General features: G+C 41.0%; 1 protein-coding gene across 1 annotated transcript in view; it reads left to right on the forward strand.

The window, feature by feature from the left end:
• Positions 1–26,538, forward strand: part of CCDC192 (coiled-coil domain containing 192) — a 212,168-nt gene that overhangs the window by 45,706 nt on the left and 139,924 nt on the right. The window contains exons 4-5 of the mRNA XM_053566892.1: positions 18,228–18,359; positions 19,327–19,383. Coding sequence (XP_053422867.1) covers positions 18,228–18,359; positions 19,327–19,383 — 189 coding nt within the window. The remainder of the gene's footprint in view (positions 1–18,227; positions 18,360–19,326; positions 19,384–26,538) is intronic.

Raw genomic sequence — 26,538 nt, forward strand, 5'->3', positions numbered from 1 at the left:
ATGTATACTGGATTGTCTAAAAAAATGTTCTGGTTTTTTTTTTTTTTCATTGTTTAAATGCAACAGTGGATCCCTTGATGTCAACTTTTTGAAATAAATAATGTGCCCCTGGTAGGAGTATTCATTTCTGCAAATGCTCAGAAATTATGCCTGATGTGCCAATCTGAAATCATGAGTTTTTGTGAATGAGTTTTTGTTTTCTGAACTATTTTGAAGTCTACTTTAATGCCATAAAATCACAAGCAGTTTATTTGACCTGGAATGGGTTCCTTATCACCACAAAACCTAGTTATAAGAAACTTCATTAAATAATTCAGCTATCCAGGCTTCTGATGGATTTTACAGCAGACAAGTTCCCGCTTTAAAATAACAAAAGTCAACAACCTCCCATTTAAGCAGATGTTAATCATCACCCTTTTACTTGAGTTGTGTGGGGCATAAACTGGGAGACTCAGAAAATGTAAGGAAAAACAATACAGGAGTTGAAGAGTTGTTTCGAATAGGATCAGAGGCAATGACAAACCAGCTTCTGTTGTTATTGTTGTTGCAGGAGGGATGTGTGGACTGCTGTTACATAACAAAAGACTTCCTTTTGCTTGTAAATGTCAAGATCAAACAGAGGTCAGTTTTAAATAGCTGACCGGGTGGTAATAAATGTGACTTTCTTGTCTTAGAAAAAGCAAAGGCCTTGTCCCTTAAGAATTATGGCTCTGCTGATAAAAAGAAATACCTTTTTTTATATGGGCATAACCTGCATTTGTTCATGAGGTTTTTTCTAAGACGGCAAACTAACTTTCACTTAGCTTAATGTCTACAGGTAAATTAGAAACATATATGCTTTCGTTCAATTATTCATTTATTCATTCAATAAACATTGACTGTTAGCTGGGTATTCTATTAGGTACTCCGTGCATTTTATTTAGCTCGTGCATTTCTCCAAATGGTCCTAGAGAATTGCATAGCCCATTTTGCAAATGATGAAAGCTCCTTTCTGGGCTTAGAGCCCTTTGTCTGGTCATTTTATACACTTTCCCTTGGGGATCTGGCTTTAGAGTGTCAGGTCTGCTGAGAAGGACCAGTCCTCATCAGTAGTCCAGATCTTCCCTGACCCCCGACTTGATTATCTACCTGTCCACTGAACATCTCTACCACAGTTCTCACAGTCAACTCAAGCTCCATGACTCCAAAATTCAACCCATCTACGTCCTGCCCGGTTCCTGTTCCTCCTCCCACATCTCCTAGCCAGTGATGGGGGCCACCAGTCACCTGTGCTGCTTTCATCCTTTCCGTTCCCTCACCCCTCACATACAGTCAGTTGCTAAGTACTAAGTATGATGACTACCGTGTGGTTCTTGAATCCATCTTCTTTTCTCTGTCTTCCACCATCATGGCCCTTGTCTGGGCCAAGTCCAACAGCCTATCCTAATGCTAACTTCATTAAGGCCCTTGTTCAGAGTGACTCCTCAACACTATGACCAGAGTGGAGATTCCCCAATACAGATCTCATATTCTCTTCCACTTAAAACTCTACACTAACCCCCTTTCCCTGTCCACATGAAATCTCTCTTCCTTACCACATCTCATGATGCCATTTATGATCTGACCACCTACTTGTTTCTCCAGCTGTATCTTACACTAGTCCTTGCGTACCCAACTTTCTTTTCTTTCTTTCTTTTTTTTTTTTTTTTGAGAAAAAGAGTCTTACTATGTCACCCTCGGTAGAGTGCTGTGGCATCAGTGCTCACAGCAACCTCAAACTCTTGGTCTTAAGTGATTCTCTTGCCTCAGCCTCCCAAGTAGCTGAGACTACAGGCACCTGCCACAATGCCTGGTTACTTTTGTTGTTGTTGCAGTTGTCATTGTTGTTTAGCTGGCCCAGGGTAGGTTCGAACCCTCCAGCCTCGGTGCATGTGGCCAGGACCTGTGCTAAGGACACTGAGCCAACATACCCCCACTTTCAATGACATTACTTTTAATTCCTTGAATATATCATAGTCTTACCTTTTGCACCTAAGAAGAAATGAAGCTCTATTCTTTCTAGTCATATTGCACTTACTGTATCCTTTTTCCTTTGCTTCTGCCTATGCTTTCTCTGTCCTCCTCCCACCACCTCCTCTGTCCTCTTTATCATCACCTGAAAAACCTCAAGAAACGCCTTCATTTCAGAACTTTAGTTAGATGCCACTTCACCCAAAGTGCATTTCTTCTCTCCTTCAAATTTGGGTTAGACATCTTTCCTAGGTGCTTTCATAATCTATCTTCCAACACCCACCCCCCGATCATAATTGTCTGTCTGCCTGTACCCCCTACTACACCACATGTCCCATGGAAGCAGCTGGTCTCAGAGTTCAAAGAATGAAACCATGGACCATGTGTATCAACAAAAGGACAGAGTTTATTGACAGAGAAAGAAGTAGATAAGGGAAAGAAGATCAACAGAACCTCTGGCGATGGAGGTGAGGGGAACCCTAGTGGGAAGCATCCATGGGCCTTTGGTCTAGGGGTTCACATTCTCCCTGTGGGGGTACAGGGAGTTCATCTTGGTAATGTATGTCCAGAACATGTCACAGTGGGCAAGGTGCTAGCAGACAGAAAACAATTAGGAAATGAATGCAGTCCTGAAAGTCCCCATCCCGGGTGAGGCCATTCTAGGAGGGTCTGTCCAGATGAGATACTTATCACGCTGTTTTTCTCCGACTCTGCTGGAATCCAGAGAATGAGGTCTGGAAAAGGCCAGTTTGCCCAGGCCTAGAAAGAGGGGCGGGGGTGTCACTATCCAGCTCTGAACAGGGAAACCCTGTATCATGTCTATACCCCACAAGACACCATTTGTCCCATGGAAACAACTCAGGCAGTAACTGCCCTGAGGTCGCGAATCAAGTTAGGATCATCCCCTGGTCTCTACTATCAAAGCCCACACTCTTTACATTTTGACACTTGGGGTTGCCTGTAGAGTTAGAAGGGTTAGAAGGAGGCATATTAATATTTGTATTCAAGAGAAAAAGCTCTGAGGGCACTGAGAAGGCCAGATGTGAGAGATCAGAGCAGGCACATCAATGTACAGGAACTTGTGAAAATGCACTTTAGAAATAATAAAGACCTAAGTCAGTGGTGGAGAGAAAATAGAGATAAAAAATGTTTATAAATTGTATTCGGCGATTAATTAAATGTAAGGACTGAGAGAAAAGTAGGACTGACCCCAAGTTTCAGGTGACCGTGTGCCCGAGATCACCTCAACTATCTTACACCTGAATCATTAGATCTTAAAGATGATTCATTTTCAATGGAAGCTTCCACGCAGGCTCAATTTATCACTTACGCTCTGGACTCTTCTTCAAAGTTTAAGATGATTTTGAATTTCCTTATTTAGATCTTCTGAATCTTGGATGTCCTTTGATATTACATCAGACTCTTGAAACTCATTTCCTAGAAATAGGGTTTTCTTCTACCCACTTTTCAGTTCCCAGAGTTTCGGGGAGAAAATTTTGGGTGACCACGTGCTTTGTGTATGAAGATCTCATTCATTAGCCTTAGGAACCGTTTAATGTTCAAAGCTGGAGTGACACACAGGCAGGTCTCCTGAAGTGTTTGAATAAAATTAGAGGGACAAGCAGCAGCCCAGTGCACAGCTTTCCAGAGTGTGGCCCAGGGATGGCTAGAGGTCGCTGATACCCTCCAGATAATCTGCATAGTTAAAACTACTTACTTAATTACACTAAAATGTTCTGGACCTTTCTGCTATCATTCTTGCATGCATAGACAAGAGTTCTCCAGATTCTACATGGCAGATTGAATGCAAAGCAGATACAAGAATTCAGCTGTTCTCTATTAAGCCAGATGCTAAGGAGATTTGCAAAATGAAAACAATACCACTCTCTTCACTAAGTTTTTTTTTTTTTTTTTTTGTAGAGACAGAGTCTCACTGTACCGCCCTCGGGTAGAGTGCCGTGGCGTCACACGGCTCACAGCAACCTCTAACTCTTGGGCTTACGCGATTCTCTTGCCTCAGCCTCCCGAGCAGCTGGGACTACAGGCGCCCGCCACAACGCCTGGCTATTTTTTTGTTGCAGTTTGGCCGGGGCTGGGTTTGAACCCACTACCCTCGGCATATGGGGCCGGCGCCCTACTCACTGAGCCACAGGTGCCGCCCTCTTCACTAAGTTTTTTTTTTTTTTTTTTTTTTGTAGAGACAGAGTCTCACTTTATGGCCCTAGGTAGAGTGCCGTGGCCTCACACAGCTCACAGCAACCTCCAACTCCTGGGCTTAAGCGATTCTCTTGCCTCAGCCTCCCAAGCAGCTGGGACTACAGGCGCCCGCCACAACGCCCGGCTATTCTTTGGTTGCAGTTTGGCCGGGGCTGGGTTTGAACCCGCCACCCTCGGCATATGGGGCCGGCGCCTTACTGACTGAGCCACAGGTGCCGCCCCTCTTCACTAAGTTTTATTGTGAGTTATTTTTAATGAAAATATTATGTTATCATATACTAAGTTTGTTATTATTATTATTATTATTGTTATTATTATTTTCAGTTTTTGGCTGGGGCTGTGTTTGAACCCTCCACCTCCGGCACATGGGGCCGGTGCCCTACTCCTTTGAGCCACTGGCGCCACCCACTAAGTTTATTATTTTTTAAAAACAGATGAACAGAAGTACTTTTAACATTTCTAAGTTTTAGTTTCTAATACAGTAAATATCAATAGATACAACCACATGCATAAAGGCTCTTTGAAGTCCTCAATACTATTTAAGGGTATAAAAAGGTCCTGACTAAGCAGTTTACAGACTTTTGATTCTGTGGTAGTGTGTGATTTAAGGAGCCAGAGCCGGTTTCAGAACATGAATCGTGATGAAAACCACCATTATATAAAATGGAGAGTAAATTGAAATATGTCTGGCTGGGCGGCGCCTGTGGCTCAGTGAGTAGGGCGCCAGCCCCATATGCCGAGGGTGGCGGGTTCAAACCCAGCCCCGGCCAAACTGCAACCAAAACATAGCCGGGCGTTGTGGCAGGCGCCTGTAGTCCCAGCTGCTCGGGAGGCTGAGGCAAGAGAATTGCGTAAGCCCAAGAGTTGGAGGTTGCTGTGAGCCGTGTGACGCCACGGCACTCTACCCGAGGGCGGTACAGTGAGACTCTGTCTCTACAAAAAAAAAAAAAAAGAAATATGTCTGGCTGATAAACAAAATGGTAAACGCTAAACAGGACTTCTAAAGAGAGGAATCCCATCGGTTGATGACAAACTTGCACAGCTGGTCATGGCCTGTCATTGAAAAGAAAATATCCCTCAGTTAGGATGAGGAAATCGATGAAACAATACATGTTGTTTATACTTCCATAAGACCTAGAGTGAAAAAAGAATTGTCTATGTCGTGAGACTCTTCTTCACCCCCACCCCGCCACCCTGGAGCCCCATCAGTATCTGCCCACCTAAGTTCCTCAGGAGCTGTTTCATCCTTCCTTCTCACTGAACTTTGATCACCACCTGTCTTCAGTTTCTCAAGCTGGTTTTCACAACCCCAGCCCACTTACATATGCCCTACGTTGACACTGCACTTCTGATTCTAATGGGATCATTTTAAATTTATAGCACCCTCAGGAAGAAATATATCTGTCTCAGAATTGTATAAAGGAGGAAAAGGTAAGGGCTGTGCTCTGATTCTGCCTACGATGGAGATTAGAGTCTGGGTTTCAGCGGTTGAGTTCCATCCATTCAGTCAAGGAACAACTCCAGGGAGTGTTCTTCAACTTGGCGTACCCCAGAAAGGCATTTGCTGACACGGACTGATTACATGGTGTGTAATATGTGAACGCTTATAGAAAAATAGTCTATGAGGATTACAGTGGGTTGTGCAACCAATTTCTAATTTTTCCTCTAAAGAACAGATAAAAATAGAAATCTCTTGCCTAGTTTAACTATGGGACAGTTCTGGTCTGGCTTCTAATTCCAGGTCCTGGGACATCTGTGGGTTCGACTCTGTTCTCATTCTATCCCTGTCAAGATGTCTGCTGCTTCCTTCGAGGTCACTTACTATCTGTCTGTGTGTCTAGGTCCTGTGTCACAAAGAAAAAGAAAAAAAAAGTCTTTAAAGTTTCACTGACCTTGGTTACTGTCAAATATATTTCCCCAAATAGTTTCTCTTGGTAAGGCAAAGGACTGGTGCACCACACGGAGGCCTGGAGTGTGCGGAGCCCTTCTCCGCCCCCTTTCCCCATTTCTACTTCTCTCTCCTTGTCTTGAGAGTTTTCTGTTTTCTTTGGAACTCACACACACTCTAAAGATGCAATATGTTGCATTGTGATTCCATTCTGGTGAGAGCATTAACTTTCAGCTCTAAAATTCATCTGGGAGCCAGAGTTTCCAGAATGGGTACCTTCCTCCTTCAAACCATGTAGGAGACTCCCTTTTATAACCCCAGGAGACTTTTCTCAAAGTTGCCTAATTTTTGTTTCCAAAGCCCTAAACCCATCAAAGAGACTAAACGTGGACTTCAGAGAAAAGGAGACCCAGAGAAACTGAAAGATAGCAGAATACATCTTCCCCAGTCTCTGAGGAGTGCAGAGTCAGCCCTGGGAGACCCAGTAGCAGGGGAAGCCTGTGACCGGCTCTGTGAACGTGCTCTGAGAATGGGCCACATTTGGAGGGTCAGGCTGCATCCTAGGCATGGCGTCTGGCCCTTTGCCGTGAGACTGCAGAGTTAGCTCACCTGGGCAATCTCTGCTTGGGGACAAGGAGTTTCTGAACAATGACAAGGGTGCAATCATGGAGGTTTCCCCAGTGCCCTGAGGATATAAACGGCTCTCAGGGAGAACAACTCTGGGGAAGGGAGATCTTAACAAAATGATTGCCTAGTGGTGGAGACTTTGAGTTAAAAAACAGGATTTACAGAAAATAAAAAAGGTGGTAAGTGTGGCACACTTGAGTTGTGGATTGATAGCTGTCTGCGTTACCCAGGCAGCAGTAGCTCTATTTCTGTTTAATGGCTTTCTGTCCAATGAGATGTTGGCTTAAATTTCTCAGAACTTGATACTATTGCTTTTTGATTTTCATGTTCAGCTGTTGACCTTTACATCCAAGCCCTCGATTGATTGCCGCACCTTCTGCAAGTCTCTTTGTTTCTCTGCTATTCGTACGGCTCATAAGACCTAGACATCTTTTATGGAGATTAAAGGAATCTTAGAAATCCCTAGGCCTGAACGCCTAACTTTGTATTTCGATTATTGATTGACCTTTTAGTAAATATTTTTATTTTCACTCAGAGTTTAAACGATCCTTTATCATTCTGGGTTTACCCGTGCCCAAACAATGTGGGAGTGTTTTGAGTTGAATTGTATGTCCTCCAAATTTGTATGTGAAAGTTCTAACTTCCAGTACCTCAGAACATGACTTTAGCTTTAGAAAGGGTCATTATAAATGTAATTAGTAAGTTGAAGTCATACTGGAGCAGGGTGGGCCCCGTCATCTTATATGACCGGGGTCTTTATAAAAAGTAAAAATTTGTACATAGAGACATGGGGCGAAAGCCAGGGGAATATGAAGGCAAAGACCAGGATGAGGCTTCTACAAGCCCAGGAAAGCCCAAGATTGCCAGCAAACCACCAGAAGCAGGGAAGAGGCATGGAAGAGACTCTTTTGCATGGCCTTCAAAAGGAACCAACCCTGCCGACACCTTAGCCTTAGCCTTGTAGCTCCTGGAACTGGGAGACAATACATGTCTATTGTCCAACCCAGCCTCCTGTGGTATTCTTCTATGCCAGCCCTGGCAGACTAATACTGGGGGCTACCCATGCTTCTGAATGATGGGCCTGTGGAGGTCTATTTTAAGACCTAGAAACCTGTGCATAAACCTAGAAATGGCTGTAAATAACCTGTTAAGGCAAAAATATAATATAATATAATAACTGTAAAAGTCTGTTTGTTTAGGATGAGGTCAGGATGAGGAATTTGTTGTTTGTTTTAGCAGTAAAATGGAAAGGAGACCAAACCAGTTCTGTGAGTTAAATGTATCTTCAGATACAGGGGTTCCTGCTCATTCCATAGGTAGGATGGATTATTTTTAAAGTGCTTGCCTTTCTTGTTTGTTGCCAGGAAATTTCATAATTTGTGGTACTAATCCAAGCCAGCTTGCAAAGCATTTAGCACAAGGGAAGCCTTTGTTTTTACATTAAGTCCCTCCTCCTCTGTAGCATGAGTTCTGCAAGGCTTGGCAAGTCTAAATTTGTTTTTGTGTGGTTTTTGTGTGACCTTGGAGAGCTACGCTACAATATTAATTGCTGAGTATCTATGTGTGGGCCATGGAGGAGAAAATCTAGGAGAAAAAATAATGAGAGGAGATAAATACAAAAATTTACATTACTTAATGGGATGGTTTTGATAATTGAACTTGGTGATAGATTGAGCAGACACTGAGGGAAGACAGTCCTTTATCTTTGTGGCTTAAACATATGTGTAGATGGGTAGTGCCATTTACTGAAAGGAGGAAATCTGGTAAGGGCATAGATTATCAGGAGTTCATTGCAAATATGTTAATTCTAAGATGCCCAATATATATTGAAGTATCAAGTAGGTTATTGGATATATACATAAGTCTGAGTGGTTGTACATTCAAATACTAGGAGTCATCAGTGTATTATTAGTGTTTAAACCGTGGTGCCTAAATGAGGTTACTTAGAGAAAGAGTAGAGAGAAGGCAGGAGGGCCTATGAGCAAAGAAGAGGAAAATTTGGCAAAGAAAACTGAGAACCAGGAAGAAATCCAGAGAATGGTGTCCTAGGAGCAAAAAGGGACAGTGTTTTAGGAGGCATGAGGTGCTCAGACGGATAATTGTATTACCGGGAGGCTGAATGAGAGGACCAGAAAATTATCCATTGTGTTTGATTGAATGGAAATCAGAAGTAATCTTAACAAGATGAGTTTCGGTAGAGTAGTGGAAGGTAGAAGCCAGATTGAAAGAGAAGATTGGGAGAGGAATAGAGAGAGAGAAAGAGAGAGAGATGGGGGGGAGGGAGCAGGACTCAGAAACAAGCACAGTGACAGTGGCGCAGCGATAGATTTTGGTAAAACTGGACTCAGCATCCAGGGTGCCTCTGCTTCCCAGTTGAATGAACCAATTCATTCTATTATTTTTAAATTAATTAATTATTGAGATGGGAGTCTCACTTGTCACTCGGGCTGGAATGCAGTGGTGTGATTATAGCTCACTGCAGCCTCAAACTCCTGGGCTCAAGCTATCCTCTTACCTCAGCCTCCTGTGTAGCTGGGTCTACAGGTAGGAGTCACTATGCCTGGCAATTTTTTTAAATTTTTTGTAGCAACACATCTCTCTATGTTGTGTAGACTGGTCTTGAACTACTGGCCTCAAGCTATCCTCCTGCCTGAGCCTCCCGAGTTGCTGGGATTACAGGCATGAGCCAATATTCCCTGCTAATTCTCTTTGTAATCTAAGCCATTTTGCATTCAGTTTCTTTAACATAGCTTCAATGGTTCTGACAAATAGAGAAATCGGTGATATACCTAAGACCGGAATTTAGTATTAATTCTCCACCTAGAGAACTCCCTCTGCCTCTTTTCTTGGTTGTAGTCATGGAAAAAAAAAAGGTCAGGGGAGGCTCACAGAGGTCAAAACAGAGTCAAATAGTTAGGCTGCCTCCACTCACTGCACTGCCAGGACAGTGAGGCCTCCCTATCTCTGAGAAATAGTATGTGGATTCGCAATGGCTGGTGACAATTGTAAGTTGTTTTTCTGTATATTGGGCATGTCAGGAGTGATACATTTTTTATGTAGTTTTTAGGCACCATATCATGAGAATTCTCAGCTGGATTTGATTGAAGAGGAGATGACTATAATTGGACATATAAATGCGGAGCTAAATGCAGTAACTTGATGGGATTTTGACTTGTCTCCTTTTGGGAGATGGTGAGTGCATTTTTGTATTAATACAGAATAGATGTGTACATTGTATCAGGCAGGAACATTCTGGGAAATGCATATATTTTTGACCATAACAGTGTAATTGTGCCAAACATCCAGGAGGTGGACTGTAATTTGCCCTGTTTTTTTGTTTGTTTGGCTGGGGCTGGGTTTGAACCCACCAACTCTGGCATATGGGGCCGGCACCCTACTCCTTTGAGCCACGGGCACTGCCCAGTTTGCCCTGTTTTTATGTCTGCTTTCTCTAGAGAATGGCTTTTTTTTTCTGACTCTAATCTTGTAATAATTCTGTGGCTGTGAATCACGGTTTTTCTGGCAAGAGGGAATGACTTTTGAGTACATAACATATGTTCAGCCAATGATGATATCCCATTTTCTTGACCATAAATATTGATCCTGGAGAAGTCAGATGAACTAAGATGGGGTGAACAGAGTTCTTCCTACATTTTTTCTGGAAGATAAATTGCCTTACTATGAAGACCATGAAACTGAAAGTCTGTAAGTAACATTTCCCCCACTGTGTGAAGACAGCTTGTCTATAGGGGGAAATAGTGAGGCCAACCCATCGGAACAGCACCAAGATGTAGATTTAGAAAAAGACAGAATACTACAATTCTATTGGAGTGTCAGGAATCTAATAGTAAGTTAAACAATACCTACTTCTGACTTCACAGTTATAGAAGCCAATAATTTTTTGTGCATCTTAAAAAAAAAATAAGATTGTAAGAGAGTAGCAATAGTAGGGTAAGGGAAAATTTTAAGAATTTTGGGAAAAGAAGCAAAGAAATGGAATGATAATGAAAGGGAAGGCAAGAGAGGGTCAGTGGACATCTTTTGTTCATAGATATCACTATGATGCATTAATATGCTGAATGGAATCCTCCAGAAAAAGTAAAGAACGCAAAAATTGAGTGGGTGATGAGCGTGCGTAGTTAAGGAGCAAGACTTTGTGACAGGTAGAAGTGATGGGATTCAAAGCTACATGGAAGGGCCAGGCTTTGATAGAATGTTTCCTCCATTCATTTGATAAGGATGCTTTCCTCTTCAATCAATAGAAAGTCAGTTAAAGAACTATATTAAGACCATAGCTATCATTTCACAGAACAGTACAAGTTAAGTCTAGAGGTGAGGCAGTTTTGGCATTGGTTAATTCAGTGGCTCAAGAATGTGTCCAAGATCATAGGGGCTATCCATCCTTTGCCCTACCATCCTTAATACGTTGTCTGTGTCATACTTGTATGATATCTTTAGCAATTCCAAGTATTATATGCAGTTAAAACAACTCCCTGATAAAAAGAGATGTGCTTCTCCTGTGTGTCTTTTTAAAAATCTCGTAAAATCCTCCTCTAGCTCCAGGGGTATCTATTGAGTAGAGTATTGGGCTGTTGCACATCCAAGTCTACCCTAATCTCTTATGTCTGGGAATGAGACCTACACAGCCAGCTTAGTTTAATCATGGTTCACGCTCTGGGGCTGACCAAGACCAGGCTCCTCTAAACACATGGCTGCTAGCTAATCCAGATTGGGTTTTGGTTAGCAAGGGATACATGGGGAAACAACTATTGGGAAATAAATTAGCAATGCCTCCTGCAGTAAGTTTGCATATTAGCTGGTGAGGGAATAGCCATCTGGCAGCTTCTAGTTTTTCAGTGAATTATTAATGAGATTGTCATTTGGGGTGAGGAGTAAGGGTAGAATTTTGAATAAAATAGAAGTATAAAATGATATTTGAGGAGAAAGTCAAAGGAAATATGTAGTTCATCTCAAAGAGCAGGAAGGCCAATTTACTAGGAGAAAAAGATAATGGCATTTTGATTTCAGGGCAATATTGAGTACCCTTCTGAGATTTGTGTTTATTAATTTAAAATGAAACTAGTTGAACCAATTTTGTGATTTTTTTCTAATAACATTCAGTGAATTGTTGTAATGCTAACAACTTTATAAACTTGAGTGCTAACCAGAAGGTCATTTTATTTAGTTAGTTGTTTTAAATCTTTTTTTTTTTTGAGACAAAATTTCACTCTGTGGCCCAGGCTGCAGTGCCCCGGAGTCAGCCTAATTCACAGCCATGTCAAACTCCCGGGTTCAAGCGATCCTCCTGCCTCAGCCTTCCTAGTAGCTGGCCCTACGGGCACCCACTACAATGTCACCTGGCCCATTTTTTCTGTTTTTAGTAAAGACAAGGTCTCGCACTTTCTGAGGCTGGTCTCGAACTCTTGAGCTCGAGCAATCCACCTGCCTCAGCTTCCCAGATTGCTGCTGGGATTACAGACATGAGCCACCATGCCCAGCCACATTTTATTTTTTAACAGAGGTAAAATTCATACAACACACAATTAACCACTTTAAAATATATAGATCAGTGCCATTTAGTGCATTCCCAATATTGTACAAGCACAAGTTTCAGCACTTTTTGATCATTCCAGAAGAGTATTTAATGGTACTTTGTATCTATCATTGCTTTCACATCCTCTCCCTCCCATTCCCTAACAATCACAATCTGCTTTCTATCTCTATGTATTTACCTATTCCAAATATTTCATATGAAAGGAATTTGAGGATTCACGTTTTCATTCTGAAAATAAAAACCACTGTCATTTTAATAGGGATTATGTTAATTCTGTAAGTTGCTTTGGGGAATATTGCCATCTTAACAATATTGAAATTTTTAATGAATGAACATAGGATGTCATTACATGTGGTTAGGTCTTTTTAAATTTCTTTCAATAGTTGTTTTATAGTTAAATATATTCCTAAATAAATTTGATAATAGTACATAGTTTATTCTTCAGATAGTATTGTGAATGAAAATGTTTTTATTATTTCCTTTTCAGATTGCTTTTCGCTAGCTGTATCACTCACGCCTTTTCCTCCCTGTGTTTCTGATACTTTGAAATCTGGGGCTTTGTTGACCTTGGACAGCCTGGTCCTCCCAAGGATAATCAATTCTTAGAAATAGCAAATGACTTGCCTGAAGCATGTATTTTATATGCAAGGTAACCAATCTAAGGCCCAAACCTCCATTGCCTCCCTCGTTGGGGCTCTCATACTCAGGGCCACTATTCCATTGTCCTAATCACCCCAGGTTAAAGTACTAGACAACTATGATCAACCCCTATTCCCCAGAGTTCACTGAAATTTTCAAAACTAGCCAATCCCAAGCCTGCTTACCTGGACTCACCTGTCTCATCTTAAGAATGCCAGAATAAGAGCCCATGCTCATGTCTCCCCCCTACTCCCTCGGCCTCCTGACCAACTCTGATGCTTCCCTGTGTGGCCCTGTGATCAGGCATGCTTCTTCCTCTGTATAACTGACAAACTATCTTTTCAATGGCAATCATCCCTTGATCTGAGGCCTCACTTCATCTGAATAATAATAAAACCTACACTTTAAAACTTTAGAGCACTGGTATATAGAAATATGAACCGATTTTTCTGTGTTTATCTTCTGCTCTGCAACTTTATCAAATTTGTTTGATAGCTCTACATGTGTATGTGTGTGAGTGTGTGTAGGGATTGTTTGAAATTTTTCTGTAAGTAGAATAATGTCATTTTCAAATATAAATAGTTTTACTTTGTTTCCAACTTGAATGTTCTTATAGCTAATTTCTCTGGCTAGGACCTGCAGTACAGGGTTAAATAGAAGTAGTGAAAGCAGACATCTTTTCTTGCTCTTGATGATCTTAGTAGGAAAACTTCCAGTCTTCCACCATTGAGTATGATGCTAGCTGTGGGATTTTTATAAAGGTCCTTTATCTTACTGAGGAAATTTTCTTTACCCAATCTGATAAACATTTTTATCACAAAAGTATGTTACATTTTGTCAAATGCTTGTTTTACACCTCTTGAAATGATTATGTGCTATTTTCCCTTTTTTCTATTAATGCAATGAATTACATAATTGATTTTTAAAATATTGAACAATTCTTGTATCCCTAGGATAAATTCCACATGGTCATGAAGTGTAATCTTTTTAATGTGCTGTTGGACCCAGTTTGCTAACATTTTGATGAGGATTTCAGCTTCTATATTCATAAGGGATATTGGGCTATAGTTTTCTTTTCTTGTAGTAGCCTTATCTGACTTAGGTATTAGAACAATATATCAAGAAATGTTTCCTCCTCTTCTATATTTTAGATGAATTTAAGTAAGATTAGTGTTAATTCTTTTTGAAATTTGGGGTAGTTCCTTGACTGCAGTAGCAGATCTATTGCTGACACTTGTCCCCTTTGGGATAGAAGCTGGCTTGCCTGTTGTGTTGGCTCAGACTGGAACCATCTTCCAACAGGTGCTTGCACAGATGAGGTAATTCCCCAATTGCATAAAAAAGGGGTGGCACTGAGACTGGGACCCCCTGAAATCTGCTGTCAGACAGAGGATGGAGAGCCCCATCTTGGTTCAGAGGGGTGCATATCACCAAGTACATTCCTGCACCAATAAGATAGTCTTTGACTGCAGAGGGAGGGTCCAGAGCTGAGACTGGGCACCTCTGCTGTGGGATAAAGGCTGAAGAGCCCCACCTGATAGACTTAGAGGGTCATTCTTCCCACAAATCCCTACAAATTCCCTGACTCTAGCAGGAAAGGTTCTAGCTGAGACTGGGTCCCCTCAGAATCTTCTGTGGGGCTGAGTCTGGAGAGTGTATCTCATTGGCTCAGACAGATATGATCTCCCCGAAGATTTCAGTAAAAACGGGATAGGTTCCCAACTGCAGTGGGAGGGGCTAGAGCTGAGACTGAGTCCTGTTGGGATCTGCCATGGGAGGGAATCCTTGTGATAAGCCCATCGGGGAGGCTTAGACTCCACATATGGTAAGATATGGGCAAGCCTCCACCTGGGTCCTTATGTGAGCAGAGCTAAGCTGGGACCTCAGTTGAGAGCAGTACCTGAGGGTAACTTTTAAGTAATGAGACTGATGCCAGGGAGAAGACAACACTTTCTGCCAAGGTACTAGTGTGCACAATTCCTTCTGGACCCATTGGGGAACTGAGCTGTTTCTGGGCTTGAACCTAGAAGCAAGATCTGCACGGTAGATCAACCCACTGAGGGTCTATCTGTAGTCTAAGAATTATCCTTCTAGGTCTTGGTCTCCACCAGCCTTTCCCCAAATCTTACATGAATCCTAATGCTCCCACATAGAGACTTTTGACTGTATATAATTGCAGAATTCTTGCTGTTATGGGGGGTGGGGTGGGCAGGGATATGAGCAGTTTACCTTCTATTCTGCTATCTGGTAACATCACTTAAAAGCACATAACTTCTTTGGTTTCGCAGATTCACAGCTGGAAAGAAATTTTACCTCAGAAAAAATTGTATCTTGAATCTTGTATCAGGTTTAGATGATATTTAGATAAGCCTTTGAACTTTAGACTTTAAAGTGGATTCTAGGACAGGTTAAGGTAGAGGCTGATGGGATCAAATGAATTTGCATGTTAGAAGGACATGAATTTTGGTGGGGGGTCCAGAGGCAGAATGCTATATAATGAATGCTTGTGTTCCCCTAAATCCCTGTGTTGAAGTCCTAATCCCCAGTGTTTGAGGTGGAGGCTTTAGGAGGCAATTAGGTTTAGATAAGGTTATGAGGGTGGAGCCTCCATAATGGGATTAGTGCCCTTATAAGAGAAAGAGATCAGAGTTCTGTCTCTCTCTACCATTGGGGGTATGTGCGTAGAACAAGAAGGCAGCCATTTATAATCAAGGAGGAGAGACTTCACCAGTAGCCAATGATACTGACACCCTAAAATCATATATATTATTATTATTTATTCATATCTAAAGTTTCATATCATGTAATTGCTGTTTTAAAATTGTCTGACTTATACTAAAAACTAAAGTATAAGTTTTTCGAGGATATGAACACCATTACTTTCATTTTTTAACCTCCAAATCTTTGCATAAAATACAGCTTATTTCTTTTTTTTTTCTTTTTTTTTTTTTTTTTTGTAGAGACAGAGTCTCACTTTATTGCCTTCTGTAGAGTGCTATGATGTCAGGACTCACAGCAACCTCTAGCACTTGGGCTTCAGCAATTCTGCCTCAGCCTCCTGAGCAGCTGGGACTATAGGCGCCCGCCACAACGCCCGGCTATATTTTGGTTGCAGTTCAGCCGGGGCTGGGTTTGAACCCACCACCCTCGGTATATGGGGCTGGTGCCCTACTCACTGAGCCACAGGCGCCACCCAATACAGCTTATTTCTTTAAAAAAAAAATGAGTGGATAGGCTCGGCGCCTGTAGCCCAGCGGCTAAGGCAATGGCCACATACACCAGGGCTGGTGGGTTAGAACCCAGCCCGGGCCTGCTAAAACAACAGTGACAACTACAACAAAAAAAAATAGCCAGGTTTTGTGGTGGGTGCCTATAGTCCCAGCTACTTGGGAGGCTGAGGTAAGAGAATCGCTTAACCCCAAGAGTTTGAGGTTACTGTGAGCTGTGACACCATTGCACTCTACCGAAGGTGACATACTGAGACTCTGTCTCACAAAAAAAAAAGACTGGATAAATGAATGTCTGTGGCTTGAATGAGTAAAGACCTGAAAACAATAGAAAGTAGATTGAAAAGAAAGGCAGCAGTGGTGACTGAAGGGATTACAGCTGAGACAGGAGGTGGGGACACAATGGGCCTGATTGAGAGAGAACATACTTGAGATCGAATAATGTCAGACTTAGAGAATGGTTTCCACTTAAGATTAGCATGGCCGCAAGAAGTGAGCAAACCAAATACAGTCTGGGTTCAGGGTTCATGGCTTGTAGAGGTCATGATGTCTTCAGATATTTTGTTTTACAGTTTAATAAACAACAAATACTTAGATAAAACCCAGAAGAAACTGTTTATCTGAAGGAGGTGGAAGAATAATTATAATAATAAGAGCTAGTAGGTGCTTGATCTGCTCCACCTTTTGTCCTGAGTGTCTCCTCTTGTATAAACTCACATAATCCTCAAAACCAAACCCCGAGGTAGGGAGTATACTTTCCATCCCCATCAGCATTTACAGGTTAGAAAATCAACCCCAGAGAGGCTGAGCAACTTGCCTATATCACACAGAGAGTAAATAGCAAAAGTGAGATTTTACCAAAGGGTTTGACTCAGGAGTCTGTGTGTTTAACCACTGCACATACTGCAGCTCTAGTACCCCAGAAGGTGCTCAAAGAGGCCAGACTCCAGTCCCAAACCACTTAATGCCATAGGGAACACCCAGCACAGGTCTCCAGGTCACTGACAGCCAAAAGGCATAGTCCCAGTTGGTAACAAGTGCATTCCCTCTGGCCTCACATTGGGTTTGATGATTCCCCAGCACAAAACACAATGGCTATGCAGGGTCTGACAGAATAAACATTTGCTCAGGGAGTGAATGTTCATGTAGATGGATGGATGGGTGCCAGTACATGTGGCATGCTCACAGGATATATGATGGTCCAGTATTTATGATGTGCTTATTTCTGTGACAGACTGACCTCTTCATACATCCCCATTTGGTAAATTTTTTCAAAATGAGACAGTGTGCTTTGCAATAACACTCAGGGTAACATGAAAGAGATAAGTAGATATGATCCATGCTTCAGAGGATACACTGGGAGTTGCAATGAATACAGAATTGCGTGTCCCTTCCCAGGGACTCTTTCAGAATTGTTGCTGAGCTCCAGAGAAAAAGCACAGTGAGCTGTCTGAATGATAGCAGAAGCTGTTCCAGGGGCTCACCATGGGACTTAAGGGACCAGGGACTATCAAACTACCACTTTCCTCAGGAAGAATCCGCAAACATACACAAAGCCTCTGCTAGTGATTTTTTGGTTGTAGTTTAGCATAGAATCTGTCTTTGATCAGACTTAGACTTGAAATTCCTGCATTTCAATCTAGCTCCATGCACCCTGCTGCTAGCATAGTGAACATTCACAGGCTTCAGAAGGCCCACTCTGCCCACTCTGTCAAACGAGCTGTAGCCCCCAAGAGTCAAGATTCAAGAGCCATATGGAGACCACAATATGGTTTGCAACTCAGCTGTACAAATAAAGTGCAATCTTGAAACATAGTGAGATCCTTGCGCTAGAAATTTTTCTGCCCATGGTAACTATGTGGTCTCATCTCTTGTCCAGAAAGATCTTAATTATTAAAAGTAAGTAAAATGAGTTATTTCCTTCTTTTTCTATACTAGTCATTTGTCATCTATGAGGAATATTCCAAAAGCTGTTTTGATATTTAGTAGATATTGGTGAAAGATAATTCACTTATAAGTTGAACTTTTAAAAAGAGCTTTTGAAATGTCACTATACTTACGTATTTTTATAAGAAAATATCTTTAGCTTGCAGTCTCTGAAGGAACAAAATCAAAACTGCTTAAACAAGTTTCCTCGCTGGAGGAAAAACTACAAGCTCTGGGCCATAAGGAAGCCAGTGGGGAACCGTACGAAAAAATGGTTCTTGTGAAAGACCAGGTAAGTTGTAGAAGAGAAGTTACCTTTATTTTAAAAGTTACCTAACCTTATATAAACTGACAGTCATACAAAGCCATTTGTAGCTGGGTTAGAAGTTCATATTTAACTTCACAATGGTAAATAACAACCTGTATTTCCTGAAAATAATTGTATTCCTTGGTGAATATTGACATATCAAAATTCATGTTGTTACTAGTAGTTTCAAAGTTTGTTTGACATGTATGCTTTTGAATACTATTAGCTGCATTATTTTAGTTATTCTATAAATGATATTAACTGCACAACTGTTTCTTAGTTGTCAAGGTTAAACCTAGTCAAAGAATAGTTTCTTTTATATAGTAAAACAGTCGATCTTAAAATTTGGCATATTTTTTATAAGAAATAATTAGTCTCTAAATCTCTAGATATATATGTGTATATATATATTTTTTTATTACATACATATACCTTTTGTTTAACCCCAAAGGCTGTGCCTTTGAAATACATGAATGTTTTATGTGAAGGTGTATGCATAGGGGTGATACATGGTGTATTAACATTGACCGTAGCACATGAAGCCAACACTATTTTTTCCCCAACATTTCCTAGTTCTTATCACATCTGTGTGTTTCGTCTTTGGGCTCTTCCATAGAATGGAAAAGGAACAGGGACAGGAGGGATGATTTTTTACAGTGATGATTTTCTTTTCTTTTTTTTTTAAAGCAAACTTTATTATTATTATTATTATCATTTTTGCTGTTTCTGGCCAGGGCTGGGTTTGAACCCACCACCTCTGGCATATGGGGCCGGTGCCCTACTCCTTTGAGCCACAGGTACCGCCCACAGTGATGATTTTCAAAAACAATCTAGCTGAGATAATGCTGCCATTTACAAGGCTAGAGAGCTGGTACATATTAATATTTGGCATATGTTTAATATGAAAAAGGAAAAGTTATGCACTTGGTTTCTAAACTTTTCTCCTTTTCAGTACATTGAGAAATTACAAGCTGAAGTAAAGGCTTCCCAGGAGCAACTTATAGCCCATGTAAGTGTTTTCCTCCTTTTTTCATTCCTTTGTTTGTATCATCGTTATCCTGGAAATGAACAGAAATTTGCCATAAGTTATGAATGAGATTTGTCTGCGTCAAACCGAATCAGTATTTTTACTGCCTCCACAGACGTGTTTTCCAAAAATAAAATCCTTACTTCTTGTTGATGATAAAAATTACAAACTGAGTTCTTATTATAATCAGATGGTCTAAGCAAGTACTATCAGGATAAGAGAACTAACGCTAAAGGAAGACTAGAAGTCAGGCTTGTTTAATGAGTAGATAGATGTAGAGAGACAATTGTCATGGTAATTATTGACGCATCCAATACAGGTCTAGAGCAGTGCTTCTTAAACTTCACTGTATGTGAGAATCACTGGGAAAGATTCTTAAAACAAATTGCCCAGAAGTTCTGTTTCCTGCGTGCCTGGGTTGGTCCTGGGGATTTGTACTTGTAGGTGATTCTAGATTCAGATGATCATGATGCTGCCAGTCTTTGGACCATACTTTGAATGGCACTGTTGTGCACACACACACACACATACCCAAACGTACACACATATACACATGTATACACAAAAAATGTATACACATTTTAAGAAAGGGAAAAAACCTGGGTTCGTATCCTGCCCGGGTTCGTACCCTGCTAAACAACAATGACAACAACAAAAAACTAGCCGGGCATTGTGGCGAGCACCTATAGTCCCAGCTACTTGCAAGGTTGAGGCAAGAGAATCGCTTAAACCAAAGAGTTTGAGGTTGCTGTGCACTAGACCCCATGGCATTCTACCGCCGTCAATGTAGTGAGACTCTGTCTAAAAAAAAGGAAAAAAAATCCCCAAATTTGTAATATTCAGGTCATGTTTGACTTCTATAATTGCAAGAAGTGCTCAATGTGACTATTGGCATATATTGAGTATTGCAATTTTAAAACAGTTTTTTCCTTTCTTAAATGGTGTATACATTTTAATTGATGTTATCTATATATTACTTTTCGAAGTTGAATTGAATTACAGTAGCAATGTGTACTATGACATTCACTCAAAGATGGCATTAATCAAATGAATCCGAGCATAACCACGTGGCCAGCAGGACAGTCAGAGAAAATGGTGGAGGCGTGGGTGTCTTTAAAGGAGCACAAGACCATTTTGAAGTGGTATTTGAAATTTGAGAATGTTGTGGAAGTACAACAACAATGGAAGTGTGAGTGCGCAACAGAACCTCGAACGCACCTAGAATTGCACACATCTGTGATAAGTTTGGGATTCAGGGTACTGTCTCTGTGTGATGTGCACAAGGGAAGATCCAGGGGACCTCGCCCAGCAAGTCCTGCACAGTGATAGGAGTGGACCCTTGGTCAAGTTGCTCAAGCAGTGGTCACTGTCATCGCAAGTGTCTGAACACTAATGGTGATCACTTTGAGCATCTCTTATAATTGCAGAACTCAAACATGACTTGTTTTCATCTTTTGTTATTGGTATATATTGAGTATTACAATTTGAATACAGTTTTTTCCTTTTGTAAGATGTGCGTACATTTTTTGCATCCTCTGTGTATGTTTGTGTGTGCATAAACACACACACACACATATATATGTACACACAATCACACACACACACCCCTCAATATATATACTCATTCTAATCTAGTCTTGTGATGTTTAGGGATATGCCCATATAAACTAATCAGAGTATATAATTATCCATTTTCTCTTTCAAGTAATTCCATAAAGGAAGCTTATGAATTTCTAGGGCAAATTTCATTTAAATGTTAACCATGTTTTTTCAGAGAACAACTCATGATCATCTTGAAAGGGGGGGCACTCAACCAGCAGAGATCTCATAGACCACCAAGGCTTGTACGAAAGATTTTTATCGGCGAGGGAGGGATGCTGCAGAGCAGCACCAAGAAGGAGAGAAAAGCAGAGAGAGAGAGGGGAGAAAAGAGAGAGGAAAGAGAGAGGAGAGACAGAGAGAGAGAAGAGAGAGGAAGAGAGAGGAGGGGAGAGAGAGAGAGAGCATGCGTGCGAGAGCTATATAGGTTCAGTTAGGGGAAGTCTTAGAATGGTGATGGGATGGTAGAATAGCCAATAAGGAGTTACTGCTCTGGCCAGAAGAGCCATTAGGGGCAAGCCATAAGCTTGAAATTTTCAGCGGGTAGCTGTAACTTTAAGAGTGAGACAGCTAAGCTTGGTCTGTAGAAAGCAGGAAGGGGCTTTTCTGGAGGAGGGGCTTTCTCTGGGGCAATTACCTAACACATCTCCTGCCAAAATGCCCTCGTGTATTATTCACCCTTAAAGCAGACACCCATCACTGTCTTTTCCAAAGGATCCAAACAACTCTAATGCCTTGGGCATTTCCTCAAAGACTTGCTCCTTTCCTTTAAGTCATCTCCTCTACTTACATTCTGGCTGCCGTGGGATGATTTCTTGATTAAGGATGCTGGCCAGTCATGTTAATGACCAACCTTAGTATCATCAAGCTCCTCAGACAGACCTGAAATCTAAGAAGCTGCAGTCCAGAAGACCTGCAGAAAAGACTGCAAAATAATAAATTCTGGTGACCATCCCACTGGGGATTGAAATGAATAGACTTGGGTAAAATCTTGGTAATTGCCTCATTTTTGTGCTGGAGAAGAATAAAGCTAATCTGCTGTGGCAGTTAGCAGAGACTTTAAATTCAGAATCCATTTGGCCTTCTATGCTCAATTGATCAGTGTGAAAATGACTAAGGGCTGCCTTTGTGGCACTGTAACATATTCAGACACAAATATGTCACCTTAGCCCTGTACTCTGTAGCAGAGGCCTCTCCCCTGGCCTGCCCCTGAGGATGCCAGATAATAACTATTGTCAAAGGATGTCCTTTCATGGAAGATTGATACCTATAGCTATTTGCATGAAGGGAGATTTTAGCTCAGAAATTTTTTTTTTTTCTTTTTTATTGTTGGGGATTCATTGAGGGTACAATAAGCCAGTTACCCTGATTGCAATTGTTAGGTAAAGTCCCTCTTGCAATCATGTCTTGCCCCCATTCACTAAGCTTCTAATACTAGCTTCTAGCATCTCTTCATAAAAAAACAAAACAAACAAAAAAAAAAAACAGATTTAAAAAAAATGTAATCCCTGTGTTCTTAGGGCAACTCCTGTGGTGCCTTCTTCATTGCGTAGTGTCTATGAATTCTGTTCCTATATTATGCTGTGACTGTCTTGTGTAAACTGGAATTTCTTCCTTCCATTAGGGCACTGATATGAATAACTGAGATTTCTCATATATAATTGACCAACACTCAGGTTTCAATCTACTAAGGTATTTGTCAAGATTTTGCTTCAATTCATTAAGAAAAACTTAAAGTGAAAACACTGTTCATGGTAATGTGTACACTGAGGGGATTGTGTGTCTTCTCCCTCCCTCACCTCTCCTACCTCTCACTGACCCTACTTGTAAAATAGAGCCTCTGTTTTTCTTCGCACTTTCTGTATCATTTGATGCTCTGTGACTTTGCTCACAGTATTCTTTTGGACTGGGGTACTTTTTCCTTCCTTACTTCATTCAAGTAACTTTTACTCCTTTTTTAAGATTTATATCAGGGACCACTTTCTTCCTTAGTCCCCAGATTACTGTCTCTGGATGCCTATAACCTTCCATAGATACATCTGTTAAAAGAAAGACTTCAGATAAATTTAATAGAGTTTATTTGATTGAAAAGCAATTTATGAACTGGGCAGTACTCAGAATTAGAAGAGGTTCAGAGAGCTTCATCTAACAGTGTGAACTGAGAGCTTTTATAGGCCAAACACAGAGGCAAAGTAAAGAAATTATCTAACTGGCTACAGCTAGGCATTTGCCTTATTTGGGTATGATCTGATCAGTTGGCTGCCTGTGATTGGCTGATGCTAAACTATTTCAGGTAGGCTGAAACCCAGCTATTTGTTACAATAAATATATTCCTAAATTAAGCATCTGTTTGTATATTATATTAGGTTGCAATCTGTTGCCTAGGACATTGAGGTGCAGAGATAGCTTCAGACCAGTGGCCTCCTGCTTATTTCATTTAACAGAGCTCAACATGTTATAGTTGTTGACAATATCTCTTTAGACATATGTTCCCCATTAGACTCTAAGGTCATTGAGGGCAGGGCCAAGAATATGTCTCTGTATCCAAGTATAGGATTAAGTACATTCTCTACTCAGTACATTTTGCTGAATCGAGTTGTATCTTACCATGATCATGTCATTTCCTCAGCTCCAAACCCTAGACTGAGAATACGGTCACCTATTACCCCAGAATAAATCTATCATGCTGATCATGGCATTTATCACACTGACAATGATGGCCTGACCCCTTTCCTGTCTCATCTTCAGCATATGTCTGGGACCCCCAAGTGCTTCATGCATCCCTGCCTTGAAGGCTTTCTTCACAGTTCCTTTCCACCTGGAATACCTATCCCTGCCATTGAGCTTGCCAGGTTTCTCCCATTCTTTATCAAGACTTTTCCTTCCAGGAAGTTCTTCTTGACCAGCAACCTAGAAGTAATCTCTTCTTCCTTGGTGCTTCCACAGAACTTCTCTGTACCTCTCTCCCATGGCAGATGATTTGATGTGGCATATCACTTTTCTAAGACTGAACAGGGAGTGGGTCTATTTACCCTTCTGCCTTCCATAGTGTCTTGCTCAAGGCTTTGCATAGATTTCATTTAAATGAATTGTTCAAATAACTAATTAAAAAATAAAATTATTTTGGCATTTATAGGAGCATACTTTATAACTCACGGAAAATCGCTTGTTAAAAGGCATTGTTTTCTTTAAATATTAAAGGCATTAGTTTAACCAGTGGCTGATGCTTTTAAGGTGCAAAATGCAAAGACCAAAAGGATATGATCTCAGAGGGAAAAACGGAAGGAAAAAGATAACAGAGAAGGACAACACAGTTGTGGGAAATCCCTACTTCAGTTGAAGTAAGAAGAGTATCTAAAGAAACATTGTCTTAACATGAAAATTAACAACCTAGGGTCTGGGCTTGCTTTTATTCAGAGTTCACTCATCTAGAACTTCATAGTTGAATGATATTAAAGTATAATTAAATTGATAGCCACAAAATGGAGAAAAGATACAAGCCTTAATATTTTAGAGTTATCATTTGTTTGTATTCTGAAAATTAAAATCTCATCCTATTAACTTTACTGTGTCTAGTCACAAGTTATACTTTTAAAAAAATTATTAAGAGTTGTTCCTCCCAATGCAGAGGTCAGTGCCCAGGCTAAGGTGCCCTGGGCGTTTATATCACTCCCTCCCATGTGATTACTTATCCACTTAGCAACCTACATGGGATAAAACAAATATTTGAAGTGAATGTCTGTAATCACTTTAGAGATTATTGTTATAAGTTAGGGCAATTTGGGTTAAGACTAAGTATCTTAAGGAAAAATTCCTTTTAAAATTAATGCCTTCCGACTAATTGATCCATTTCTTGCCTATGTTTAGTATTTAGGGGTTTAACCCCATCTGTCCACAACATCACTGATGATCTGCAGTAGCCCAAAAGTCTGCCTCCTTTGATCCCCACTTCCATCCCTATGGTCATCCCAACTTTTGGTGTCTAGCTACACACAGAACCTGACCAAGGCCAAAAGTTCTATAGTAGTCAATGGGATTAGTTTAAAAATGGTCACCTCGGTAACTGGCAGTTGGCCCTCAAATGTCATATCATTCTCTATACTGTCCTGCATGCTTAAAGTATTTTATAATAAACTAAAATGTTAAAAACATTCAAATGAAGGAATCTTTCAAATGAAGTCTGCAATATGCTTTAAGTGGTAGGATAGATGAGTCTGCCCTTGAAACCTGAAGTTCCTGAGTCATGGTTCCAGAAGATAGATGCACTTAGACTTGGCAACTCAGGGTGAGAAGCACAGGGCATGGGAGAGGCCACCATTAGTACCTATGGGAGGGTTTCCCCAAAGAGGAGGTATAACTCCTTTCTGCCCTTCTCTAAAGAAACTACACTACCATTTTACCTTCTTAATTAAGAGTCTACAAGAGCTTCAAATTAGATCACGTGCAGGCTCCCCTGCCAATTCTAAGCCCTCTCTGCACCTTTCTCTAGTCACCTGTCATACTGTGCCCCACGGTAGATGATTTGATGTGGCACATCTCTTTTCTAAGACTAAACAGGGATGGGTTTATTTACCTTTATGCCTCCCATAGTGTCTTCCTTGAGGCTTTGTATAGATTTCATTGAAATGAATTGTTCAAATAACTAATTAAAAAATTATGTATAATCTATGCAAATTGATCTTTCCTTGCCATGAAAGGAGACATGGACTGTTTTCTTGGGTTTTGTTCTGGGACTATTTTTTGCTGCAAGAGCATCTATTACTATACCTGTGGCAGTAATAATTTCAGTTGCATCTCTTCATCAAGCTCTTGTAGACTCTTGGAGGGCCTGTAATTGAAAGCACCCTATCAGATACTAGCTGGGGAGTGGACATGTGCCCTAAGCCAATTGGATGTTTTCTTCCTGGACTCTCCCATATTAATTCAGGTGAATTGTCCTCTTCCTTGAGAGGAAAGACAGTGAGCTGATACATTCTTCCAGTGATGCCCAAGGCATCATGGTTTACTTTATGCTGCCCAGACCAGAATGGCTGTAGATTCTGCCTCTTCTAAAACTGGTTCCTGTGGCTTTTAGGAACCACGCAATAACTGTCCAATAAAATCCCTTTTCCTTTAAGCTAGTTTCAGTGGTTTATAAGTAAGTTGTAATTCTTATGTTATCCCAGCAGTTCTTAAGTTGTGGCCCTTGGACCAGAAGCATTAGTATAACCTGGTAATTGTTTGAAATGCATATTTTGAGATCTCATTCATACCTCCTGATCAGAAACTCTCATGACAGGATCTGGCAATATGTATTTTTAAAAGTCCCCCAGGTGATCTGATGCTGGGTAACATCTGAGAAGTAGTAGGGTCCCTGTGGCTTTCAGCCCAGACCCTCACCTTCTGATCAGAGTCTCCAGGGCCTCACTGTCCTGGTGCTGGGAAACCTCTCCAGGCCCAATTCCTGGCACAGTGCCATGCTCTCAACATGGTGTGGCCCACCATCTGTATCTGTTCAACTCATCAGTCAAGTGGGCACCATCTGCCTGCCTTTCTTCT

Source organism: Nycticebus coucang, chromosome 17, assembly GCF_027406575.1.
Source record: "Nycticebus coucang isolate mNycCou1 chromosome 17, mNycCou1.pri, whole genome shotgun sequence".
NCBI classification, from domain to species: Eukaryota; Metazoa; Chordata; class Mammalia; order Primates; family Lorisidae; genus Nycticebus; species Nycticebus coucang.